At 41.1% G+C, this 26,641-nt stretch overlaps 1 protein-coding gene across 1 annotated transcript in view; it reads left to right on the top strand.

Annotated features, from left to right (window-relative positions):
* LOC130492921 (guanine nucleotide exchange factor subunit RIC1-like) overlaps positions 1 to 26,641 on the top strand; it is an 86,711-nt gene that overhangs the window by 11,817 nt on the left and 48,253 nt on the right. The window contains exons 3-6 of the mRNA XM_056866694.1: positions 16,596 to 16,672; positions 25,087 to 25,194; positions 25,677 to 25,819; positions 25,963 to 26,096. Of these exons, the coding sequence (XP_056722672.1) occupies positions 16,596 to 16,672; positions 25,087 to 25,194; positions 25,677 to 25,819; positions 25,963 to 26,096 (462 nt within the window). The remainder of the gene's footprint in view (positions 1 to 16,595; positions 16,673 to 25,086; positions 25,195 to 25,676; positions 25,820 to 25,962; positions 26,097 to 26,641) is intronic.

A 26,641-nucleotide genomic window follows, 5' to 3' on the forward strand; every position in this document is an offset into this window, starting at 1 on the left:
AGGGAGAGCTGCTGCAAATTAGTTTCATTTTTACTTTAGAAAACTCACCTTGTTCTCTCTTTTGCTCTCTGCTGCAAATAGCTTTTTTCTTAATTTAGGAAACCTACCTTACTCTATTCTTTCTTTAAAATTCTTTAATTCCTAATCCCACCTCTGAGCTGGCTTTCGCCCTCTCTCCTGTCAGCCTTGTCTTCCTCTGCCATTTCTCTTTCCCTCTTAGTATTTTTCCTCCCACCAAAACAAAATGGTGGATCAGCAGCACAGAAGACAGATTAAACTCCGAAGGAGACCTGGATGGGTCCACTTGTGGCCTAGCCACGGAGGAGCGACAAAACCTCCTGCAGCTATTTTCTGGCAGAAACAGAGGAGAGTTGGGGTGAGGAGTGCTGAAACCTCCTGCAACCGTTTAGACGGCAAAATGGAGGAGGAGAGTGGGGGCAAGCTGACTGTGGCCACAGGAAAGAGCGCAGATGTGGCGACCGGTAAAGGCCTGGCAAATAAACCGCCCCCTGGCTAACAATTTGGTCCTACATGGCCTTGAGAGTACACCCTGCTCTCCAGAGGGTAGCCTTTTGAAGCAGGTGTCTCCGGCTGAGTTTTTCGTCGAATGGTAACGTACCCCCCCCCAGCAGCGGCCACCAGGGGGCAAGCAGCCTTGCATTCTGATTACTGTGATTATATGAATGCCCTAGAAAAGGCGTTGCAGTTTCTCAACTTCCTTCCCCCCTCCATGTTAAAGGAATGCTGGGTTCTTCCCCAAGCTCCCCCCTGCAAGGACTTTCTGATCAGGAAAGCATAAGGATAGGACCTCACACTTATCAAGGCCAGTTCTATGGGTAAGGGTCCAGTAAGGTGGCTAGGAACTTTATTCCTTTGGGCACCCATTCCAGCCATGTGGCGCAGTATGCCCCCTTCCCCCTCCTGCCCCTCATGATGAGGTAAGGGAGGAAAGAAAAGTTCCTTTCAAAAGGATGAACCAACAACTTGAGGTGTAATAACCAGTCTCTCTACATCGAGGAGTACTGTTCCCTGCCAGACACAACCCTTAAGGCTCGGTCTAGTTGAAAACTCCAGACTCAGTGGAGGAACCAGAGCAAGGCATCTAGGCCTAGGGATCTAAGGTTTTCACGTATGAATAGCCTCAGTCAAACTAGTACCACTTCCAGCATGTCTAAGTCACTGGTCAAGGCCAATGGGGAAAAAACTCCTGGCAAGCAGATCACTACTAACATCACCAAAGGGCCTTATATCTTCATCCCCTGTGCCATGGCTATGCCATAGGTGACCTTGGGAAGGCGCCCAGTAGAGGAACTCCTGTCTTAGGCTTACAGTCAGCAGATGTCTGAGGTTTAACCAAGATTCCTTGGTTAGAAGAGCTCTCTTAGCTCCCAAAAAGGTGCACAGGCACCAGTTCTTGATAGTCAAACAGCAGTGTCTTTAGCCATCATCACAAGAGGTGTGTTAGCTTGCACCACAGGTTAAAAGTTACTCAGGTCTGTCGCATCCCAGGGGCAAGTTGTGGTTTCACAAGAGTCTCCTTCCTTTCTGTATATCTGACACCATGATTTCCTTACCCTTGGCAGCTGCCTTCCCTTATCTAGGAAAAAGGTGGGCAGTGTGATTCAGGGCAACAAGGCTATCCTCACACAAAATAATGTTTACGTCCAACCCCCTGAGTGGGGTTGGACTGTTTGGAGACAAATTGACTAAAATATCGGTAGAACTAGGGACAAGAATAAGACTATGCCCAGGCGCGTTTGCAGGGAGACCAGGGGTTTTCCACACTCAGTATCTCCTCCTCACTCTCATCTCTCCTTATCCTGGCAATTACCGGAATAGCACAGCTCTCTGCCAACATATTTGCTGTGATAGATCCGTAGGAGCTTACCATACATGGAAGTAGCGATGTCAGGTCAGCAGAGATGAGGGGAAGATTAAACCAGTCCTTAGATCTTGGCTTCCTTCACTTCCTGACCTCAGTAATCAAAATTGGCCATCTCTCAGAGCTCCAATCTTCACCAGGACCGCTTCGTTTGATCCTGGTGGTCATTCAAACGCTGGAAGCTGCCCTCGGCTTATTTCTATATGGAGTGATCAAAACAGTGCGCTGTCGAACACACATTAGGTGCAGCCTTTACCCTCCATAATGTGCTAGATCCCAACCTTACCAACACGTCCATAGTGCAGAAATCCTTCCACAGGGAGACTTGGTGGGTTGATCGCTACAGTCCTTCGCCCAAGTGTAGTCTTGACCTCCCTCGTCCTTTCAGACTTTTGTTTACACAACACGATTTGCAGCAACTATGGCGGTTTTCTGTGGTTCATTTCCTAGGACCAGCCCTTCAGTTTTGGGTCCTTCCTGTGGCCTACTTAGCATCCAGGATTTTTTCCAGGCGTTTATGTCTAGTAGCCCAGTGGCCTGAACCCCATTCTTTTGATCCAGCCCACCCAGATCCTAGGGGATCTCGGGAAAATTGCTAAGGGCTTACGATTTCATACATAGGATTGGTCCATTTGGCCTCTACTGCACACCAGGCCAATACAACAATCTCTCGGGACCTATCATTAGATGGCTGTGACAAGAGGGTCAAGAGATCACATTTACCACGCATGCTAAACAGAACCTGTCCTGGTGGGCCATTCCAGCAACCTGACCAGGGGTCAGCTGCACTCCCATTACTCTTTAATTCAAATCTCTCGGTCACCAGGCCAACTGGGTCTAGGGGTCCCGCCCCATCAATCAGTTCAAGGTTTGTGGTCTGGCATGGGAGTCTAAACATACTGGAACTCAGGGCCATCTCTAGAACACTACAGAGGTGTCTCCTTACTGTTGAGGGCAGGCTAACTGACCCAGGTGGACCAGGCTAGCTCGAGCTCCTCACACCTTAGGAGCTAAACAGGGATTTGTACCCTTGTTGATATTCTGCCCTCGTCAGAATAGACTACTCTCTGATAAGTCCACTTAACACGCTAGGAGGACGCAGATCTCTTCCCTTGCTGGAGAATCAAAGAAAGTAAAGACACCGGGGCTCCCATCCTTATCCAAGATGCCTGTTCCTTCCCACAGAACATACACAGGGATAACCCATAGTGCAGGTGGAATGGCTAAGCCATCAGTTCATAGACAAATGAGTAGTCAATCAAGTTTCCTTCAACAGGCAAAGTCCACACTGGGCTTCCACAGGCCTGCCTATATGCATTAGCCTCTAATCTCTACAGCCCAGAAATTTCTCCTGCTATCACCTCACAAGGGTGGAATGGAAGGGACAGATGCCCCCCTTTTCCCCTCTCCTTGGTCTAAGTCCTAATGTTTGTCTTTTCTCCTCTGTAGAGTATTCCATGAGCCTGAGAAGGTTATGACAGGGCAAGCAGTAGCCATATTCATGTACCTACTTGGAGTAAGGTAAAATCATGGTTTCCATCTGGGGTAAATTAGTCCATATAGGAACCGTGGAAGATCCCGGTATGCTAGGATTTTTATACATGGTCTGCTTTCATTCCCCGTATCCAGACTCACCGCTACCAACCACCTGGTTATTGAAAGAAACTGGTAGTGATTTGTGGGAGCTACTCTGGTCATGGCAAGTGCTTCTAACCCTTGAAGATCTACCTCTCAGAGGATATGCTCTGTCTCTTGAAGAATGTGTGTTCCCTAGCACATGCCTAGCATTTGGAACCCTAAGTTATTAGGTCTGGCAGTTTCTAGCATTCTTGTAGTAAGGATTACACCAGGGTACCCAGATCTTCACCGTGTGCGGAAGTGACAACCACTGCTGTATTAACTCCTGGTATTAGCAGGACATAGAGGCCAAAATCTCAGGCCAGTCCAGCTTCAATATTCGGGTTCCCTCCTTGGGGACATCTCTTCATCCACTAGGGCAGAGTTGGCAAACCTTTTAGAGACTGAGTGCCCAAACTGCAACCCAAAACCCACTTATTGATCGCAAAGTGCCAACACGGCAATTTAACCTGAATACTGAGGTTTTAGTTTAGGAAAAAAAACTCATACATTAACATTGTCTTAAAAGAAAAACAATAACAGAGCTTTCAATGATACAAACAACTTTTTATTGAAAGGTAACCCTTGATGGACTTTTCCTCCAGAAATTTGTCCAATCCCCTCTTAAAGGCATCTAGGCTAGATGGCATCACCACATCCTGTGGCAAGGAGTTCAACAGGTTAATTACATGCTAGATAAGTGGGTGTTCCTATTTTAGTAGGGGAGTTCACTGAAAGGTGGGAGGCGCCGCAAAGCCCTCGCTGTGGCCTGAGCTCTCTGCTCCCCTCCAGCTATGCCACGCTGTGAGCTATGCTCCCCTCCAACCTAGTTCCTCTCCAACCCCACCAATCACCTTTGCCACAGACTCAACAGGCTGCCGTCCGCTCCGCACCCTCACTCCGCATGTGAGCCGCTCTGCCGCATGTGACGGGAGGGAGGAAGTGCTCCCATTGGGCTGCTGGGCAGAGGGGCGGGTGATGTGAGAAATGCCCTCAGGCGCGTGTGGAGAGGGGGAGGGGAGCAGCCCAATTCCACGTCCCTCTGGCTTTCTAGTAACAAACTCAGGCGAACTCTGTGCTGGGGCGACGGCGCGCTTGCCCACAGAGAGGGCTCTGAGTGCCCACTCTGGCAAGCGTGCCATAGGTTCGCCACCACTGCACTAGGGGTTTCCTTATAAAAATTTAAAAAAAGAAAGAAACCTAAAGGAAGGTGGTTCCTGTTAATTCTCGTCCCAACACCAGTTGTGTCAACCCATGGAGTACCTAAACCAAGAACCGTATGGTTCAGGAAGGTTCTATATGTGTGTGTGTGTGTGTGTGTATTTAAGTCAAGGTAGTACTGTGCCCTGTTCCTACCTTCATCCTTTAAGGAAACTGCTCAGTTTATAAGGAATAACTATTCCATCTTATACTGTCCACAGCCATAACATGTCAAGGAGAGGGTGTGACACACGCTCAATCTGCAGGTTTTCTTCACGCTTATATCAGTTGCAACCAATCCATGAGTAGGTCCGATGTTTTGATTTCTTCTTGGACCTTCCCAAATGAAGGGAAAGGTTACCTCTTGAGAGTCCATCAGTCATTACAGTCCACCAGATTACAAAGTTCTCAGACACATAGGTTGGACTTTAGGAGAGCTAATTTTAACAAACTTAAACTTATGCTGGGTAGAATCCCATGGTCAGAAATACTTAAGGAGAAGGGAGTTCAAGAAGGGAATTTCTTAAAAATGAAATACTGAAGGCGCAATCACAAACCATTCCTATGAGAAGGAAAAATGAGAGGAGCCTAAAGAGGCCAGGGTGGCTCCATAAACAGCTTTTTAAAGATTTGAAAATAAAGACTCCTTTAGGAAGTGGAAGGAGGGCCTTCTAATCAAAGAGGAATATAAACAAATAACTAGTGCTTGTAGGGAGAGTGCTAGGAAAGCTAAAGCTCAGTATGAGCTTAGGCTAGCGAGAGATGCTAAACACAACAAAAAGGCTTCTTTTCCTATGTACAGAGTAAGAACAAGATAAGCCCATTGTGGGGACCTGAAAGTGAAATTGTAACAGGAGATTAAGAGAGGGCAGAACTCTTCAATTCCTCTTTTTCCTCAGTCTTTTCTTGCTAGGGAAGCTGCTCAACATGGCTTAGACCGAACACATGATGAGGGAAGGGATTTGCAGCCTAGGACTGGCATTGGGGTAGGGCAGAAACACCTAGTTTCTTTAAATAAAAGAAAGTCCTCTGGGCCAGATAAATTGCATCCAAGTGTACACAAAGAACTTGCAGATGTAATTTCTGAGCCTCTGTCCGTTATTTTTGGAGTCTTTGAGAACAGGTGAGGTGCCAGAAGATTGGAGGCGGGCAAATGTTGTCCCCGTCTTCAAGAAGGGGAAAAAGGAGGATCCGGGTAACTACTGACGCATCAGATTGACTTCTATACCGGGAAAAGTTTTCAAACAAATCATCAAACAGTCAATCCTTGAGCATTTAGAAAGGATGGATCTGATCACTAAGAGCCAGCATGAGTTTCTCAAGAACAAGTAATGTCAGACTAATCTTATCTCCTTTTTTGAGAAAGTTACTACCTTGCTGGATCAGGGGAATGCTGCAGACATAGTTTATCTAGATTTCAGTAAGGCTTTTGATAAGGTTCCACATAGTATTCTAGTTGACAAATTGGGAAAATGTGGTTTAGATCCTATTACTGTTAGGTGGATCTATAACTGGTGCACAGATCGCACCCAAAGAGTGCTTGTTAATGGTTCCTCATCCAGTTAGAGAGGAGTGACTACTGGAGTTCCTCAGGGATCTGTCCTTGGCCCTGTGTTGTTCGACATCTTAATAAATTATTTGGATGAAGGAATAGAGGGGAGGCTTATTAAATTTGCAGATACTAAATTGGAAGGGGTAGCAAATATGGTAGAAGACAGAGCCAAGATACAGGATGATCTTGACAGGCTGGAGAATTGGGCTAAAACTAATAAAATGCACTTCAACAAAGATAATGTAAAGTTCTGCATTTAGGTAGGAAAAATCAAATGCATAATTATAGGATGGGGGAGACTTGTCTGAGCACTAGTGTGCGAAAAAGGAATCTTGGGGTCTTAGCAGACCAAACACTGAACATGAGTCAGCAGTGTGATGCGATAGCTAAAAAGGCAAATGCGATCTTGGGCTGTATCAACAGAAGTATAGTGTTCAGATCACGCGAAGTGCTGGTATCGCTTTACTCTGCTCTAGTTAGACCTCACCTAGAGTACTGTGTTCACGTTTGGGCACTGCAATTTAAGAAAGATGTAGACAAGCTGGAACGTGTCCAGAGGAGGGCAAGAAAGATGGTGAGGGGTCTGGAGACCAAGTCCCATGAGTAAAGGTTGAAGGAGCTGGGTATGTTTAGCCTGAAGAGGAGAAGACTGAGGGGGGATATGATAACCATCTTCAAGTACTTGAAGGGCTATCATATAGGGGATGGTGCCGAGTTGTTTTCTGTTGCCCCAGAAGGTCATACCAGAACCAACGAGTTGAAATTAAATCAAAAGAGTTTCCATCTATACGAATTGAATTACAAAGTTTTGTGGAACAAAATAGAAAAAGATCTGGAAAGATGGGACAGATTGCAGCTATCGTTACTTGGTTGGATTGCCGTTAATAAGATGAATGTATTGCCCAAATTAAACTTTATTTTTTTGACATTACCAAAATATTAAAAACCTGGTGATATCAAAAAATGGCAACAGAGAATGAACAAATTTGTGTGGAATGGCAAAAAACCTAGAATACGATTGACAGTCTTACAAGATTAAAAAAAGAGAGGCAGTTTTGCATTACCTAATTTAAAGCTGAATCATCAAGATGCTACTTTAGTTGCTCTGACAGAATGGATACTACATCCCGAAGACAGGAAAATCAGATTGGAAAATCAGGCTTGGACCAAGGTGTTCATTCTTTACTATGGAGCAAAGATGGGGCAAAGAGTACAGAACTGAAGATATATCTCTAATATTAGAGAACTTCTCATGAACACATGGAAGTTATTAAAGAGTCCTCAGTCCTCCTTCTCCTAAAATAATGTCTCCCACAGAAGCCTACTTGGATTGGGTGACCAGGAAATCCATAGATTTCATTATCTATCAAGACTTGATTACCAAAAATGGCAATATAAAGACATTACAAGAACTTCAAAGTGATGATTTAAAGATCTCCTGGTTCACATATCACAGAATAGTCCACAGTTTGAAGACTGATTGTTACGAAAAAGGCATAATGAGGAAACTGACGGATTTTGAACCACTAATAACTAAGACACCAGAACAGCTGTTGTCTAAAATATATCAACTTTTATTGTCAACCGAAACAGCATCAGAACAAGTCAAGGTGTGCATGATTAAATGGATGCAAAATTTTGGTGAAATGATTCCAATGGAAACTTGGGAACGATTATGGACAACAGAAATCAAATTTTCCTCTTCACAAGCTGTTATGGAAAATTGGTACAAAATGTTTCATAGGTGGTACTTCTCTCTGAAAGATCTTCAAAAGATGTTCAAGACGAACCAAGCAAATTGTTGGAAATGTTCAGAGACAGAGGGGACTTTTTTTCACCAATGGTGGACTTGCAAAAAGAGTCAACAGTTCTGGAAGTTGATACATAAAAGACTTCAAGACATTTTGCAAGTATAATTTGAACTAAATCCTAAATTCATGCTACTGGGAATCATTCCTTTACTAGTGAGCCCAACCCATAGAGAACTTTTCCAATACGCAACCACTGTGGCCAGAATCTTGTATGCTTCTTACTGGAAAGACTCTAAGATCCCTACAATAAATGATTGGATTTACAAATTATTTGACTTTGTTTCAATGTCAAAACTAACCTGCTTGATAAAGAGACAACCGTTAGATGACTTCAAGTGTAAATGTCATTATATGACAAATACGCTTCAACAATGAACTTGGCCAACTGTATTTAATATGCTAATTTGCTATATATAATCTAATGCGAACATAGTTAGATTTTGTTTTTAATAGAGAATTGTATTATTAGGGGGGAAATTGGCATAAAGTGTTATAGCATGTGTTTATGATAGGCTTATAAAATACATAGTATTTTTTAAATGAAAAAGAGAAACCAAAGAGTGTATTATAAACAAAACTAATTTATGAGACATGTCAATAGCGTAATGGAAAGATTGGGACACAGAAGACTAAATGCTTTCCCCTTTTCCCTTCCCATTCCCCTTTTTATTTTTGTATCCCAAAAAACACTTAATAAAATACTATTAAAAAAAGAGAGTTTCCGTCTAGACATTAGGAAGAATTTTCTAACAGTTATAGCGGTTCCTCAGTGCAACAGGCTTCCTCGGGAGGTGGTAAACTCTCCTTCCCTGGAGGTTTTAAAGAAGCGGTTAGATGGCCATCTGTCAGCAGTGCTGATTCTATTTCCTTAAGCAGATGATGAGAGAGAGGGCATCTTGGCCATCTTCTGGGCATGTAGTGGGGGTTACTGGGTGTGTGTGGGTGGGGGAGGTAGTTGTGAATTTCCTGCATTGTGCAGTGGGTTGGACTGGATGACCCTGGTGGTCCCTTCCAACTCTATGATTCTATGATTTTAAGATGCCCTCCTTAGCTAGAGCAGAATGAATCTTCACAATAAGTAATCCAAGGTTCGTGTATAATGTCTGAAATTAGGCAACATGTTAGATGGAATTGCCTAAATTGTAGTAGTCTACATTAGCTACCTTGCCTCAAATCAAGTTTTGTGAAAACCACTGAATGATAGGTTGTTTACATGGGGAGGTTGGAAAAAAAAGAAGGTTGGTATATGGAATAGCAGAGGTGTTTGTTCAATTTAAACATGGCCACATCAAAGCAGATAATATTCCATCCCTGTCTATTGACTGACTGGTTTGAGGCAAAATACGGGAGATGAAATTCAGATGGCTGAAACGGAGTTCCTAGATAGCTAGCATCTGGGTAAGCACCAGGATGTTTTATCTGTTGGATGTGTATACATAAATACAAACCATTTGTCATTGTTTTCTATGTGTTGCTGGAAGGATAACAATTCCAGCCATGTCTTTTTTCTGAATGTACTGTATATAAAAATAACTCTCTTCTGTGTATAGAATTTTGCTTTCAGTAAACAATACTTATAAGGTTTGACAGTACATGTTCTGTCTAGTTTACGGTTCAGCTGGGGTGAACAAGAGCCCTCCTGTTGCAAACTCCTTGTTCAAAATCGCTGCACTGAAGGTAGTCTAAAGATTTTGAGGTTGGAAACAATAATAATATAGAGTTTCCTTTTAAGTTCTTGGCTTTTGATGGTTTGGTAATATCATGCTCTTTTAATTAAGCTTTCCCCCAATATTAGGCTTAGAAATATTGCAGATATTTTAAGATTCCCAGAATTCTAAAAAGTACCTGAAGGCTGTACCCGAATGCTTGGGAAATTCATGTTTGCGTAGTTGCAATGTAAAGTACTCCAAACTGTATGATAAACACATGTTTATACATTTTGATTTTGGTTTCAAATACCTCTTCTACCTATACTAATGTATTGCATCTAGATTTGGTTTTACAGCCACTGACACCAAAATTACTCAGTTCTTGTGCTTATTTCAGTTCAGAAGCACAGTGAAACATGTAATCCTGGTGCTTCTGGACTCAGTTCAGGAGTTGAGCAATTTCTGCGGTAGTGGTAACCACAAATTCAGATACAGTACATTAGCGAACACAAAATTAGCCTTGTGAGAGACCTCAACATGACAGCTCATGTATGTATTTGAAGACTTGGCTAATGAGCATGGATGGTTAACTGTGCAAAGTTGTCACACATGACACTGATGGTTTCTGCAGGCTCATGTATGCATTGATCTAAATGAGAAACTCCATAATTGGATAGTCTGCAAACTATTATCATATTATAAATAGCTAATTTCATACAACCTTGTATTTTGTAAAACTGCTTGAAGTGGTAGGATTCTTTACACTGTAGAATTAAAGCTTTGTCTCTTATGGAGGTTAAAATCAGTTCTTTGCATTGTTCTTAGAAGACAATGGAGAACTGTCAGGTGCTGGAACAATGGCATAATTGTGATGTATTTTCAGTGAACCACATCCTCCAAGAGTTGGCTTTTGGATGAGCAACTATAGTATCACCAGACACACCATACTGAGATTACAAAATAAAAGCTAGGCACAAGCCTGCCTGACAAAAGTGGTCACAGCCTTCTCACCATAATAAAACAGATTTCCAGTGGTACCTTAAAAACTACTAAAATGTATTCCAGCAGTGTTTTTTGTTAGTCTTTCAGATGCCACTGGGTTTGTGTTCTGAGGTTCTGCTATAGACTAACATGGTTACCCATCTAGAATTATCATGATGAGAAGGCTTTCACAATTGTGACAGCCTTCTCAGCTGAACAGCACTCTTGGCCACCACTGAAACTTGACGATCTTTTTGGAAACAGTAACTAGATGTTCTGTGGAAATTTCAAGCCAGCGCACAATGTTGCTTGGAAATGGATTGTAGAAAGAGGCAGCAAATTGGAAACCTGATGCCACGTATCCAATTTCCAAAGAGTCTGGAGGAGGCAGTGTTTTCCCCACTTACTTATTTAGATGTTTATATACTGCCTTTCCTCATGGCTCAAAGTGGCTTACAATCCAAATGAAAAATATGTAAAACACAGTGAAACCCCCAATAACCCCCTCTTCTCTAAAAAGCATGCAGCCTGTATCCTATTTAAGTGGCCTTGCAGTGCCTGTACCCACTACTGTCCTCTGGTTGCCACCTACTTGCTACAGTTTCTGGGTTGTCTTCAGGGGCAGCCAAACGTAGAGTGCATTACAGTAATTCAGATGTGATGTTGCAAAAGCTGGATTAGTTTGGTCAGTTAATTGAGCCTCAGAAAGTGGAGATGCAGCCATTAGAAGGCCACTACAACCTACTTTTCCAACTGCAAACCCAACAGTAATTCAGATGTGATGCTGCAAAAGCTGGATTAGTTTGGCCCAGTTAATTGAGCCTCAAAGTGAAGATGCAGCCAATAGAAGGCCACTACAACCTACTTTTCCAACTGCAAACCTAGGTCCATGACCACCCCAAACTCTTAACCTGCTCTGCACATGTCAGCTCCTCTCTATCCACCACAAGTGGATACACACACACACACACACACACGCACACACACACACACACACCTTCCCCAAGTATTGTTCTGTACAAGTGGCTGTTTTCACTTGCATAGAAATGAAAGTTGGATGGAATTTATAAACATAATGTTATGGCTTTTGTTTGGGTATGGCTAGTGCAAGCTATTTGATGGCCTTGGTAGACAGTATCAGTTTGCTTTGAGGGTGAAATTCAAGGAGATCTTTTGTATGTTAATGTCAGAATGATGGTACCTCACAGTATTGTTTTACTCTTTCTGCTGGCGTAAGGTAGCTAGTGAGTAAATATTTAAAGATTGCTAAATAGTACAGAAAAAATGTTAGGAAGTCCTGACTTTCATTTGCGTATGCACTAAAATTAAATACATTGCCTTAAAATAGAGATTGGGTTTAGAGTAATTGCTTCGCAATTGAAGATAAAAATATTACTGAGTGGGACAGCTAGTGAAATAGGCAAACAAGTGCATGCTTTCCTTGTACATCTCTATCCTTAATTGAAAAACAAGGAATCATGCCTGGAAAGAAATCTGAAACCTTTCATTTTTCTCTTTCAGTCTTTCTCCTTTGAGAAGTATATCCAGTCAGTATTAAATTATTGAAATGGAACTGAAGGCTGACTGCTAGCATGCTGCTTTCTAATTTGTGGTCAGCTTGTTTGTCTACTCTATTTTTGTAGATCCTAAATGTATATATTTAAGTCTTGAACTTACATTCTAGTCTCAGTACATTCAGTCACAGAAAAACCAAGTTTTGTTATCTAACTTATAGCAGATTAACTTGTGTTGTGTTGGTACATTTATGAAATTTAACAGTACAAATACCTTTCATTCAGTCCATAATTCTAAATATTAACTGCTGGAGATGAAGCTGCAAACTGCTGCACCGCAAAGTACTTAAGTTCTTGTTCTCCAGATTTTCACAGATGAAAGTAAGGATAGTCCAAAAACCTGGGAAGGGCCAGAGTGGTGTCTGGCAGGTCTAGTAGGCATGACTTGGTGGATGGATGTGAATCAGGTGCTGGGGAGAACAGAACTTAGATGAAAAAGTCATGCATGCAGGGCAACTAAACTACTACAAGGCAAGTCAGACATACAGTATTCACACATACAGTATATCACATTGAACCTTACAGTCTGTTTCTGTGGCACAAGGTCACTTTCTGTATGTGTGAGGTTTCACCATCCTGCCCTCCCTCTGCAGACTTACACATCACACCCAGTGTTATTGAACTTTGGGAGCAGCCATTGTGAAAGAAATTAGGAATGGAAGTTCTGTTGTGTGAGTAGTGTTTTTCTCACTGATTATAGGATCTAACCCCTAAAGAAGAAATGTACCATGTATATCACAGGTAAATTTTAAAGCTTATTGTCCCGTTTCTCTATTAAGGGACATGGAGCACAGTTAAAAGTGCCTAACCCAAGGCTATTTATTGAGTTAATACATGGTAGAGAACTATTAAATACAATCCATCTCCTCCTTAATATTCACATCCAGCCCTGTTTTGCTCCTGGGGGACAATGTTAGCTTGGAATAGTTTTCACAGGTTACTTAGTGCATCTGTGCCAAAGAATATTTGAGCTGCTCATGTAAGGCACCCAGTTACACAGATAAGTCTCATTTTACAATTGGGGAAATGATTGAACACACTCCCAGTGTTCAAAAAGTCAGAGCGGTGTCTCTTGTTACTATCATGCCTCTCCTCTCTTGCAGGATTTGTAGATATGAAAGATGTGTACTTTAGATGCTGGGAACAGACAAATAGGGAAGCGTGATGTAGTGGTTAAGAGCAGTGGTTTGGAGTGGTGGATTCTGATCTGGAGAACTGGGTTCAATTCCCCACTCCTCCACATGAGCAGTGGACACTAATCTGGTGAGCTGGATTTGTTTCCCCACTCCTACACATGAAGTCACCTGGGTGACCTTGAGCTCTCTCAGCCCCACCTATCTCACAGGGTGTCTGCTGTGGGAAGGGGAGGGGAAGGTGATTGTAAACTGGTTTGAGTCTTCCTTAAGTGGTAGAGAAAGTCAGCATATCAAAACCAACAGTTCTTCTTCCTCTTCTTCCCCTTCTTCTTCCTCTTCCTCCTCTTCCTCTTCCCCTTCTTCCTCTTCCTCCTCCTCTTGTTCTCTTCCTTCCTCCTCTGAAAGGAATTGCGGGGGGCATCTCATTTCCTTCCCTCACTGTTTCCTCATTCCCTTTCCTGAAATCTCCCATAGCATTTCTCATTTTCCTGCTTCCTTCCCTCCTTCCCATACTACCTCTGTCCTCGGGATGGTGAAGCCAGCACCAGAAATAACTCTTTAATTTAGCTTTAGAAGTTTTCAAGGGATACTGTAAGTACTGAGATGTTCTAGTATATGTGACTGCATAGATGAGCATTTGAAGAACACCGGTTACAGGTAAGCAAGTGGTGGTTCTTAATCCTAAGTATTGCTTATAGCAACTATAGCAGTCTATAGATTTTACCAGGTAGGCTAGTTTCCAGTTGGCAAAGGTGTCAGACAAGGATATATTTTATCTCCCTATCTCTTCAGTCTATATGCACAACATGTTATAAGGACAGCTGGATTAAAGGCTTATCGCACCAACAATTTACAGCATATTATCATTGTCCTCGGTGTGTGTGTGTTTTGGATGCGTATTCTTCATTTCCAATCGCACCGTTCCTGTTAAGACTGCTCCCAAGATGGTTCATTGTCATATTGCAAGGAGGAGCGTGGGGGAGCACTGTGTCATGTCTACGTCGCTGATGCTTCCCCGCCTCCCCTCCCCTTTTCCCCCCCATGTATGTGCAATATTGATCCGAAGGAGCGCTGTACGCCATTAAGAATTCCCTCATTTGCACGGCAGGGAAACCCTAATCACAACCTACGCAGGCATTCCCCCCCCCCCAAAAAAAGAAAAAACCAAAATGAGCCGTTCCTTGCAGAGTGCTAATCACAGAGCTGCCATCTTTTTGGGTGTTGGTCCAATGATCTTGCATTTTTTCGTTGGGATGAGCACATTAAAAAAAATTTTTTTGAGAGCAGGGAGGCAGCGGGAGAAAGGGAGGAACAGGCGGGGAGAAACTTTGTGCCGGCAGGAGAGCCCTGACTTGTGTCTGTGTGTGTGTGTGCGGGCGCTCTCTCTATCCCTCACTCTCTCTTCCTTCCTCCTCCTCCTGCTTCCCCCTCCCCCATCTGCCGCTCGCAGCTATTTCGCTACTTTCCCAGCCCTCGCCCTCCTCTGCATTCCTTCCCCCTCAAGCCCACGAACTGTTTACAAAATCCACTTCAAGGACATTCCATATGATGGAAATGTTTGATTGGGACCCTGCACAAATAAAAATGGTTGATCTAATGTTCCAACGTTCCCGTGTACCTTTGTAAGACCACAAGCATTTGGGGGGGGGGAATTAAGTAACAATAATGATTGGTGGATGCAAACGGGAGGAGAGGGGGAAGGTGGGATGGGAGGAGAAAGGCTTTTCATTGGGTGTTGCAAAAAGAAGGCAGGAGAACTGAATAGCGTATGTAACTGAACGCACCCCTTGGATTGCCGGTTTTGAAATGACATCACGAAATACATCGTGGTATAGGGGTTTTGGGAAAAAAACATGTCTGGTGTTTCCAAAGCATTTCCAAGCCGAAATGGGAGGTCTGAGGTGCGATCTAACCTGGATAACACGTTTTTTTAAACGTAGTATATACTGAGGGCATTAGGCCCCTTAGATTTAGATGGTGGAGTGAAAATTGGTGGAAGGAACATTAACAATTTGAGATATACAGGTCGCCACTTTACTGGCAAAAATAGGGAAGACTTGAAATGGCTACTGATGAACATTAAAGCAGAAAGTGCCAAAGCAGGATTACAGCTGAACATCAAGAAGACGTTAATGACTACTGGAGAATTAAACAACTTCAAGGTTGATGATGAAGAAATGGAACTTGTTTTAAGATTTTCTATTCCTTGGCTCCATCATCAACCAAAAGGCAGACTGCAACCAAGGAGATTGAGACTGGGAAGGGCAATCATGAAAAAGCTAGAAAAAATTCTTAAGTGTAAGAGTGGTTTGCTGGCAACCAAGATCAAGATAATTCACACCATGGCATTCCCTAATACTATGTAGGGGTTTGAAAATTGGCCAATGAAAAAAGCTGACAGGAAGGAAGTTGATTAATTTGAAATGTGGTGTTGGAAGAGAGGTTTATAGATACCCCGTATCTCCAAAAATCAAGTGGGTTCTAGATCAAATCAAGCCTGAATTCTCTCTGGAAGCTAAAATGACTAAACTGAGTCTATTGTACTTTAGTCACATTTAGGAGGTTAGTCACATAAAGGATGTTTAGGAGGTTATTCATAGGGTGGCCATAAGTCGGAAGCAACTTTAGTCACATAAAGAATGTTTAGGAGGTTATTCATAGGGTGGCCATAAGTCGGAAGCAACTTGATGGCACTTCACACATGCACAGGCTTTTATATTTAAATATATTTCATGGCTCTATTCAGATGGAAGAACAAAATATGCATTATTGTTTCAGGAATGAGCCTTGTAAGGCCTTTCCTTGACTGTGACTTGGAGATTAGTTTATTGTTTTAACCAATTCAGATGTCATAATAAATGGTGGTTTGTTGAGAATGTAGAGTCTGTAGTCTCTTAGCTCAGGGGGAGGGAGGGGCATGAGCCTGAGGACTTCCCAGTTTTGTTACCATGATGAGAAACTATGGTTTAATACATCTGAATGCAGCTAATACATGTTCATGTTTACGCCTCAAGATTCACTGTTACTTGAATGAAATGTATGTGTGTGTTTGTGTAGATGTGTGACTGAATATAAAAACAGTACCCTCGTGATGTTGTAGAGAAAACATATGGTAAATTTATAATGCTTTGAAATAGCTCTAGAACAAACTCATGTAAAAACTTACTCATGTGAATATTTTAATATTTTTCAGACTGCAAATGGATATATCTTGTTTTTTAATCTTCCATCTGCAAGAGACAAGTACCTTTACGAACCAATTTATCCTAAGTAAGTCTGTTCAAATTTTTTTATTTCTTTCCATCGTACATGCAAAAACAGCTTGAAATAAACGCCTATTGTAAAAATGGTTTCTTAAATAGATATAGTATTTTGATGTATCAGTGAGAAGTTACTGAAATGTGAAAAGCTGTTATTAGGGGGAAATTGCACATAGTGGTCCCTTGCTTTATTGACTGACATTCAAAGCATCTGAGAATTTCAGCAATGCATCTTGCAGCAAACTTAATGGAACTAAACTGAGTTTTATTAGAGGGGTCAAAAAGACATGTTGCTACTTGACTGAAGCTTTTGAGAAAGAATGGAATGTCTTGGTTAGTTAGGATCTTTCTTGAGAAATAGGAAGTAGTTACAAGCACTTGTTATAACTCTTGTTGTTTTATCACTTTTTAAGACCAGCTGTATATAAATTGCCTCAAGCCTTCTGGCTTTGAAGTGTTAGGATGAGATAATGTTTCCCCTTGGCGTGTTGCAGAAGTGTCTTGCTGGTGGAATAAGGGAAAAATGTGTGGATACCTCTGCTTAACTCCTGTAAGAGTTCTTCTGCAGCTCTCACAAGAAGCCAGATGGGATTTTTGGCAGTTCCCCACATTTTAAGGACTCCTCAACCCTGTTTTGGGGAGCAAAAGGAAATGCGATGGGAAAGGGAAAGTGGCAAAAATCTATTTGTCTTTGTCCATTTCCAGTACTTCAGGATCCAACCCAATGTATTCTCCTTTGAATTGACAAGCAAAACGAATGTGTGTTTACAGCTTATGAGCTGGACACAACATTTCAATACCCTTATAAAATAAGGAGACATCGTTGGTTTCTTCCTTTCGTGGATTTCTTCTTAAATTGGCAACACCCAACAAATGTTGAAATATAGTTCCATAGTTTCAAAAGTGTTATATTGTTAATCATGGGAGACAATATTAAAGTGATTGTTTCAATCATTTTCCATTAAATGCTGTTTTTTTCTGTCATTTCTATAATTTGCAATATATATTAGCATTGGTTATTTGAGCTTTTACATTGGAGTAGGCTTATACTACATTTATTATATTAAAAAATGGGAGATGGATTCTTTGAGGGCTTGCTGTCTGTTATGGTACTGGATTAATGGTGGATAAAGATCAGTGATTTTTTTAAAATTGTTTTTTAATTTAAATCACATTTTTAAATGTTTTTGAGGAAAATCTATCTAAAGATAGTTTTCTATTTAAGATACACTACAGTCCAAAGGTTACTCATCATGAAATAACAATTAGTTTTAATTACAGCCTCATTCTACATAAGGGGAGGGGGGAAATGGCAGGATTCCAGTCGTCTTGGGAGGTCCCGTCCCACTCACGGCTTTGCCTGAAACTTGCTTTCTCGCAAGTGCTCAGGACCCCCAACTGGTGTGTGTGTGTGTGGGGTGACTCAAGAGACGATCCTGAATCACCAGACCTTAGGATCTGGACCTAGGTCTTCCAACTGGGGGTGGGATGCGAGCAGCTAAAAAGGAATGCTGCGCTTGTTGGCCATCATCCACCCGGAAACCTTGTGGATTTTTTTAATGAAATGTTTTTGAAGGTACAAGTACACATAGCTTAGTGCTGTTTATAAGTTTACACATACTTTATACCAAATGGTATGTCTGCTTCCCAGATGCTTATGTCATGTTTTTCTTTGCTAAGCATTACTTTCTAATGCTATTTGGCATTGTTTTGTAAACTTTAAACAGTTGTCCACCATCACATTAAAATTTAGGTTGAAGACTGAAATACATTCTTTGTACATGCGTTTGAGAGCAGCATCCCACAGCATGGGCTTATGGCCAGCACTGACAAATGTGGAAGAAAAAAGAGGGGAATAAAACCCAACCTGAAAACCAGCACTGACAATGTTCCAAGTTCTACTCTGAACTGGAAGGAAGCTGGAGCAATGCCACGTATTGTCTTGGCTCCATCCAATTATCAACCGCTATTTATTCTTTAGCTTTACTCCAATGAATTGAGTAGAACAGCCTAGAGAAAAAGTCAACAAGCCCATAAGGCTCAGCACTATTGCCATCAAGAACTCTTTGTAACGCTCCAGGAAAGCAGTTTCTACATCAACTCCCTGAAGGCCTTTCCTCACAACCAGCCAACATATATCGCAGTTTGATATCAGTTTTTATAAACCTCGTCTACAAATGCAACAGATCATTATTCCATATACAGGGATGATGTCATCTACATAGGATGACTGACTTGCTAATGAGGGTTAATCATGATGCTGTCCCCTCCTACACTCCCTTTTAATAAACATATAGGTAGATGAATGCTCCAAAGCAGGAAAGAAGTAAGCAAAGAGCTTGAAAGGAACATGATTTTAAAGATGATGAAAAAGATTCACAATATAGCAGAACGCTACCTCAAGGACTGGAAAGGAAAAGCCCAGATCATGTTCACCACTTAGCCATGCTGTTCCTCAAGGGTGGATTTTAAATCATGGTTTTCTACATAAAGACTTGTGGAGTATTCTGCTCAAAAGGTTTCACTTTCATTTTTAATGCTTACCCCTCCCTCCTCACACTTAGCTCCTTATGCAGATTTATTCCACTCCAAACAATCTTCTATTCATTGAATTTAAAACTTAACGCTTAAGAAATAAGGGGTTGATTCTGTGTACATAGATTTCCAAAGGAACAATGGGACTAAGGTTTTTATCTCAACTTGGTATGTTTATTTTATAAAACTTTTGCTGTGAAGAAGAGGCATGTTACCTCTATAGATGCAAATTAACAGTTTTGAGAACTGCAAAATCAATCGTCTGTGGCAATATTGTCTAGATCAGGAGTGTCAAACATAAAGCCCGCGGGCCGGATTTGGCCCCCTGAGAGCTCTTATCTGGCCCGAGAGCCAGCCAAGGCAGCCAGCCATTCCCCACCAGTCCCAATCTGGGCTGGCTAACCCGCTGCAGGCTCGCCAGCTCCCCTGCCCCGCTCCCGATATGGGCTTGCGAGGCATAGCCCAGCCCAACCAAGTGACATTTATCTAGCCTCTTGTAACAAATCAATTTGACACCCCTGGTCTAGATAGAAAAATTGCCCCAAATAATCTTACAGAAACATCTGGAAGAGCATGACATTGTGAATGGATTGACAGAATTCATTTACCAAAAAATTTAGACTGGAATCCTGCCATTTCCCCCCTCCCCTTTCCCCTCGCCTTCTCTCAGACTGCTTTACTTTATGATATCTGTGCCGAAATCTTTTTAAAGAGTGCATCCCCTGTGACCAAGAGCCTCTGGAAAGCTCGATGCCACTACAACTGCTGTAATTTTAAAAAGGGGGGGATCCTTCCTTTCAAATCTCCACTTAGTTTCACGTTTACCACGGCTTGTCTTCTCCTGGAGAAGACAAGCCGTGGTAAACGTGAAACTAAGTGGAGATTTGAAAGGGTGGATCCTAATCGAGGCAGGTGGCAATGTACACCTCAATAAGAAATAAACGACTTACATTGGTGGATGTCTTTGGAGACTGAACTTAAGCGGCTTCAATATAAGAGAGGGGGAGTGAGTGTGAAAGAGTGAAAGGACGGACAACTGGGAAAGTTACAGAAGGGGTGTGTGAAGGGAGACGGCTGGTTCAGATGAAAAATTCGGTGTGACGGACGAAGGAGAATTAAGATTACTTTTACAGGATCACTAAGATTCAAGACACCTTTCTTCAAATTGAGTAGATTTACAGGATTAATTCAGCATATGCAAGAAAGAAAAAGGTTCCCAGAGACATTTTGGTCAAATTCACCTACCAAAGAACAAGAGACGAGATATTAAAAGCACAAAGAGATAATCCACTTACTTACAAAGAAACAGATACAAATTTTTACGGATTTGCCAGTTAACATCATACAGCAGAGGAAGCAATTTGATCATTTAAGAACGATCTTGCAGAAGAAAAACATACGTTTCCATTGGATTGCGCCTTACACATTAGATATCTCACTACCACGAGGAAGAAGAATTGTTAAAACCAGAGAAGAGGCTGATCAACTAATTGAAGAACTCTTACCAACCCCCATCACCTTCTAGAAGAGGAAGATCAGGACAAACTTCGATGGAAGAAGAGCTGCAGTCTGCAGGTGAATCGTTGTCGGACAAAGAGAAGGCATCAAAGAGGTTCTACAAAGACTATCACAGTTGGGTCCCCATGCACCAAAGCAAGAGTGGAAACAAACACAAGAATTACTCAGAGAAGTTCAAACTTTTCTCTCACCAGCACCACTACAGGAAATTGAACAAAAAAAAATACGCAGTAATCTATCATTTCAGTTACAGAAAGTCCACAATCTCAAGACGAAGAATAATTGAAATTAGATGGAAGCTTTGAGGATTACTTCGATCAATATCAACGGTTTAAATGTTCCAACAAAAAGGAAAAGTTTCTTTCACAAGCTTAAGAAACTATCCTTGGATATAATTTGCTTTCAAGAAACCCACATTAAAAACAAATTTGAAAGACTTTTACAATGTGACCAATTAGGTCTTCTATTTTCAGCATCGTCCTCTACAAAGAAGAGAGGTGTTGCTACATTTATTTAAGGAAACAAACTGACTGTGATTGACACTACTAAAGATAAAAAAGGGAGGTACCTGATTCTGTTAACCCAGGGAGCTAACAGAAGAAAGTTTACAATAGCTAATGTCTATGCTTCAAATAGTGCTAAAGAAACATTTTTCAAGGACTTTTTTGAAAAACTTCAAGACTTTCATCAAGGAGAAATTATCATTTTCGGAGATATGAACGGGGTGATGGATACTAAACAAGATAAGTCGATGAGATCTAAAGGGGGTAAGCATCTAAAGGATACCACAATCATAGTTCTCCCAACAGATGGCCATCCAACCTCTGCTTAAAGACCTCCAAAGACGAGGACTCCACCCCCCCCCTGGCAGCACATTCCACCGTCGAACCGCCCTCACCGTCAGAAAGTTCTTCCTAATATTTAGGTGGAATCGCTTTTCTCTTAGTTTAAATCCATTACTCTTTTGGTATATAAACCATCTGTTTTATGCCTTTCCACCCTTCCCTCTGATACCCAGGGTCTTAGGCAAAATGATAGTGGATAATACCCAGTGTATCCTGATAGCATCTTATTGGCCCTGGCAGATCTGGTTTCTGGAGGTTACTGTGACTGGCAGGCCCACATTACATCCCCCTTCCAGTGGCGGCTTCAGATCTTCTGAAATGGGGGGATCTGTCACACCACAATGTACCCCACCTACATCTGACAGTGTGGTTCATAGATCAGGAAATCTAGAGTTCTTAAGGAAGGTTCAGGAAGTCCTTACACAAGCCAGAAAACCTTCGACAGGTTCCTCTTATTGTAGGAAATGGGAATTTTTTGGGGATTGGGCAGGGGTCAAAGGTTGCCCTCCCTTCACCTGTCCTTTGCCTGTGATTTTTGAATATTTACTCACTTTGGCAAAAAGAGGCCTTGCAGTATCCTCTGTTGAGGTTCACTTAGCAGCTGTTGCTGCCTACCATGATCGAGGTGAAGGTAGCACTTCTCACATGCCTTGTCTAAGCGGTTCATGAATGGATTGCTGAACTTCTTTCCTCCAGTATCTATATTAGTTCCACAATGGTCTCTATCGTTAGTGTTAGCCAAACTTATGTCGTCCCCTTTCGAGCCGTTGAGGGACTGCCCATTGGCTCTCTTACCACATAAGGTTGTGTTCCTAGTGGCCATCACCTCCACTAGGAGGGTCAGTGAATTGCCAGCTCTTAGGAGAGATGCTCCATTTTTGCAGTTTCTTTCTGAAAGGGTAGTGTAACATCCTAGTTTTCAGTTTCTCCCCAAGATCATGTCTAAGTTTCATTTAGCCCAACATATTACGTTGCCAAATTTCTTCCCTCACCTATCTACTGAGGCTGAGAGAACCCTACACACAGACGTGAGAAGAATGCAAATCCCTTTCACAGCAAATCCTTGTGACTTCTATACTTCATTAAAGTACATTTCAGTTGAAAATACATTTGTTCTATGGTAGTACATTGACTTAGCCTTTTGTGAATATCCTCTTTTGTTTTGACACTTTTGAGAAGTGTCTGCTGTAATTTAGAATTTGGATGGACATCAGCAACTGCTGATGTGGCAACGCAGACAAAGCATTCCTTCCTGCTTCTGTCAGCAGTGTATGTTCATAGTTTAAAGGTCAGAGCAATTTAAATGCTTAGAGACTCAAAAGGATGTGTGCCATATCTGAACACTGAAAGTTTTAACCACCTTGCGTATGCCCCAAGGTTTACTCCAGTGGTGAAAAAATGGAAATGAAGAGATCCAGCAATATAGCTTAGTTTGAGCATTCCAGAACTGCCTTGTCTGGTTATAAATATGAGGAATGCATGAATGAATTTGGGCTAGTGTTCATCCAGAGAGTTCCTGCTAAGTACACTTTCAGCAAAGGCAAGGGTATGTGAAGATGCCATGGTTTATAAAATAACTGATGAGTAGTGTTCCTTTTGTTGTTGCTTTTGATTAATTGAAAAATTTGGGAAAATGTTGAAAAATAGTCCTGTAAAATATTTTTTGAATGAATGAAATGATTTTTACTCAAAATATATAGCATGAAATAATTATGTAAGGTGATCTACAGCATTAGCTAATGGCAATACCTATGCATATATACCATATTTTGAAGGATATGGTTATTGTTAAATGTGAAAATTTTAGCAGCCATTAATAATATACTATAATATGTTTGATAACAGATTAAAAGCTTTCAGTTATAATGTTACAAAGTTGATATCCAAATATGCTGGTAGTACCACCTGTTGCAACTGTGGGCTAAACTGTACGATATGTTTGGCCACAGGTCAGGTCTGCTGACTCTTATTTTCCCTGCAGCCGCTCAGCAGCTTCTGGGAACTTACTTCCCCAAGCATTGCAGGGCCCAGTTCTGATCAGGACCGTGGCATTGGGGGAAGAGGGACTCCAACCCCCCCTTACTGTTTTTCCAAGCCAAAGCGGCTCTGAACAAGTATTATTTGCCCCAGTGTGGGGCTGCACATGAGCTGTGAATGCATTGCTGTGCAACCCCACAATGGGGTAAAAAGCACCCCCCTGAACTATTTTTCTCAGGAACACAGGGCAGATAGGAAGTCTTGGAGCCCCTTCCCTGGTGCAATGGTTTGAAACTGAATCGGTCTCTTTGGTCCTTGGAAGTAAGTTCTCTGCTGCTGCTCTGTGGCTGTGAAGAAAGTGAGTTTGCTTAGAGGAACCTCAGCCTGACTCACGGTCAAACAAATTGCGTATGAGTCTGTTTTTGGTCAGATAATATGCTTTCTTTTTTTTAACCACAAAAGATTTTTTTTAATTTCAACTTGGATTTTTCCTGAAAATAATTATAATTTATTATTTACAGAAATAATAACTGTGAGCTTTATCAAGGGAATATGGTTACAAAAATAGTTGTATCCATAGGATTGTAGAGACTTCTGTGCTTACACACACAAGAACTGAGTTTAGATGACTGTGGCAGCTATAATGCTTCAGCTGAAATTTCCAGTCAAAATTCTGTATGACCTCATTATATAATTATTAGTATTTTATGAACTAGGAGATGTCTTGTTTTTAGTAAAGGGAGTTTTTAGTATCCAAAGAACAATTTCCAAAACCATAAACTATTGTTTTTTCCCTTAAAAATGAAGCTTGTTGTATTGATGGCTGAATACTGCTAAGTATACAGGTGTAAAATGCAGTACTTACCAATGTAATTTGACAGCTTCTCAAAGAAACAATCTGTGACACTCAAATGAAAATGTATTTTAAGCAGTGCATTTTGCTTTTGGGTGAAACTCTTTCCATGACATTCTTAAGATGAAAGACAGACAGTTCTGTTCATTTTGTGTGTGTCTTGCAGTTAACAAATGCAGGTGTTTTGCCTTCTTCACTAGAGATTTTTCATGCCAATTTCAAGTTCTTATACTTGCAGTTTAGATATAAAGTAGTACCTGTTTTTTTCCTGAATCCTTACTCTGTTATTGGATCATAGGGTTTATATGATTTTTATGGTACAGTTATCCCATAAAAGGATAATATCTGTCTAGAAAAAGATATGTACTTAATTTAGAGGGGAAATATCTCCTCTGATGTGGTCTTAACTGTGTCCTCTGTTCCTCTGACTGTGATAGGTTGGAGGTCCAGTGTAGATTTACTGCCATGCCATGGAAGACCCTAGAGCTTGTTTCATAGTTGGGTTAGAGTAAGAGCTACACTGATCTCTTGATGGTCCTCATTCCTCTTCTGCTCAGGAATTCTGTCAGGACTGTATGACAGAGAGGTCTGGTTTTACTATAAAGTGTCTGTTTAGTTCAGAATCTGTAGTTTTGTTTGGGGAAATGAATAAAACAGCCTTGTGAAGGTAGGATTGTTGTTTGTCTTTTTTTAAAGAGGAAGCCAACATATGAAAGGAACACCACACTATAAGGAAGAACAATGTGCCCCATCATTAAATCTAGAGAAGAAGCATATTTTGGATTTGCAAGCATCTGTAACCAGGTACAGTGAATCCTCATTCATATCTTCTTGATAGCAGTAATCCAGGAAATCACTGATGGAACATTTCAGGCATGACCAATACAGTTATGCGATGTCAAGCACTGACTCCATGTAACATCCAGGGAATGTTTCTACCTTTTCGAGTTTGGTAACTTAGTAGAATTTGTGATGATACGCTTATAGGTGCCAGTGTTCTTTTCTTCTTCATCAGAAAGTTTGGTTGTAAATTTACTTGCTGTGGTTTATTTTTTATGATTAACTGGGTTGTTAACTACTACTACTTCTTTCTTCTTCTTCTTTTGCTAAAAAAAAGCCTCTTGCTGTGTCCTGTTTGGGAAATTCCCCAAATCCCAGTTAAAGAAGGAATGCAAAATCAAAGGCTGAGTTGCATTCTGTCCTTCTAGAACAAGTCATCTGAATAAAATTAAAGAATTTTTGTTTAGTCTTCACTATCTGTAGTACCTACTTTGCCTTCTTTGTAGTTTACAGTCCATGCTGGAAGATCTACTTGTTGCTACTGTTGATGGTCTGCTTCATCTAATTCACTGGGATGGTGTGATAAATGGAAGGAAAGCCATAAATCTCTGTACAGTACCATTTTCCGTGGACCTTCATTCTTCCAGAGGTATTTCTAATTTATGACCTATTTATACAAAGAGGAAAATACTGTAAAAGGGAACCTACCTTTTCTGTGAAGATTGAGCTAATGAAGACCAAGAAGACAGTTTGAAACATGACAGTCAAAAATTGTAATTGCTCTATTACCAGGTTCATTTTTGGGATTTGAGGATGTGCATATCAGAGATATGGAATACTGTGCTACTCTTGATGGGTTTGCTGTTGTGCTTAATGATGGCAGAGTTGGTTTTATTACACCAATGTCAAGTGGATTCACAGCAGAGGTATGATTTCTTTATATTGAACTAGCACATCATTAGTTGGCTGCTCAAATTGTATAGGCTAATTAAATATGTCTTCTGCCTTATTTTTATAGCAAGTTATGGCTGAGAAACCCTGGAATTCATTCAACCACGGTGGTTTAGTGAAGAACAAAATGAGTTCTTTTCACACTTCGTTACTTTTCTTTCTGTAGGGTTTCTGTATTGATCGATATGTTAACTCTAACTGAGCTTAACATTACTACAAGAAAAATATTTCATAAGAAACATTAAGAATAACTTCAAAGTGCTTTTTGCTGTGCAAGTGCAATTTGTATAATTAAGACTGCAGTATTTGTTTTATATTTGCTTGCTTTCTAACCTTCATTCTGTGTGATCTGCCCAAATTTCATTTATATTCTATCTTCATATTTTGTATCATATGTATTATTTTTTAAAACATTCACAGGCTGAGCTTAAAACATATTTCTCCTTCAAGTACTATACAGGTGTGTTTTAAAATTGTTTGTACTTTTCTGGGTTCTTTTACTTCTGATGATTATGTTTGA

Source organism: Euleptes europaea, unplaced genomic scaffold (assembly GCF_029931775.1).
Source record: "Euleptes europaea isolate rEulEur1 unplaced genomic scaffold, rEulEur1.hap1 H_2, whole genome shotgun sequence".
NCBI lineage: Eukaryota > Metazoa > Chordata > Lepidosauria > Squamata > Sphaerodactylidae > Euleptes > Euleptes europaea.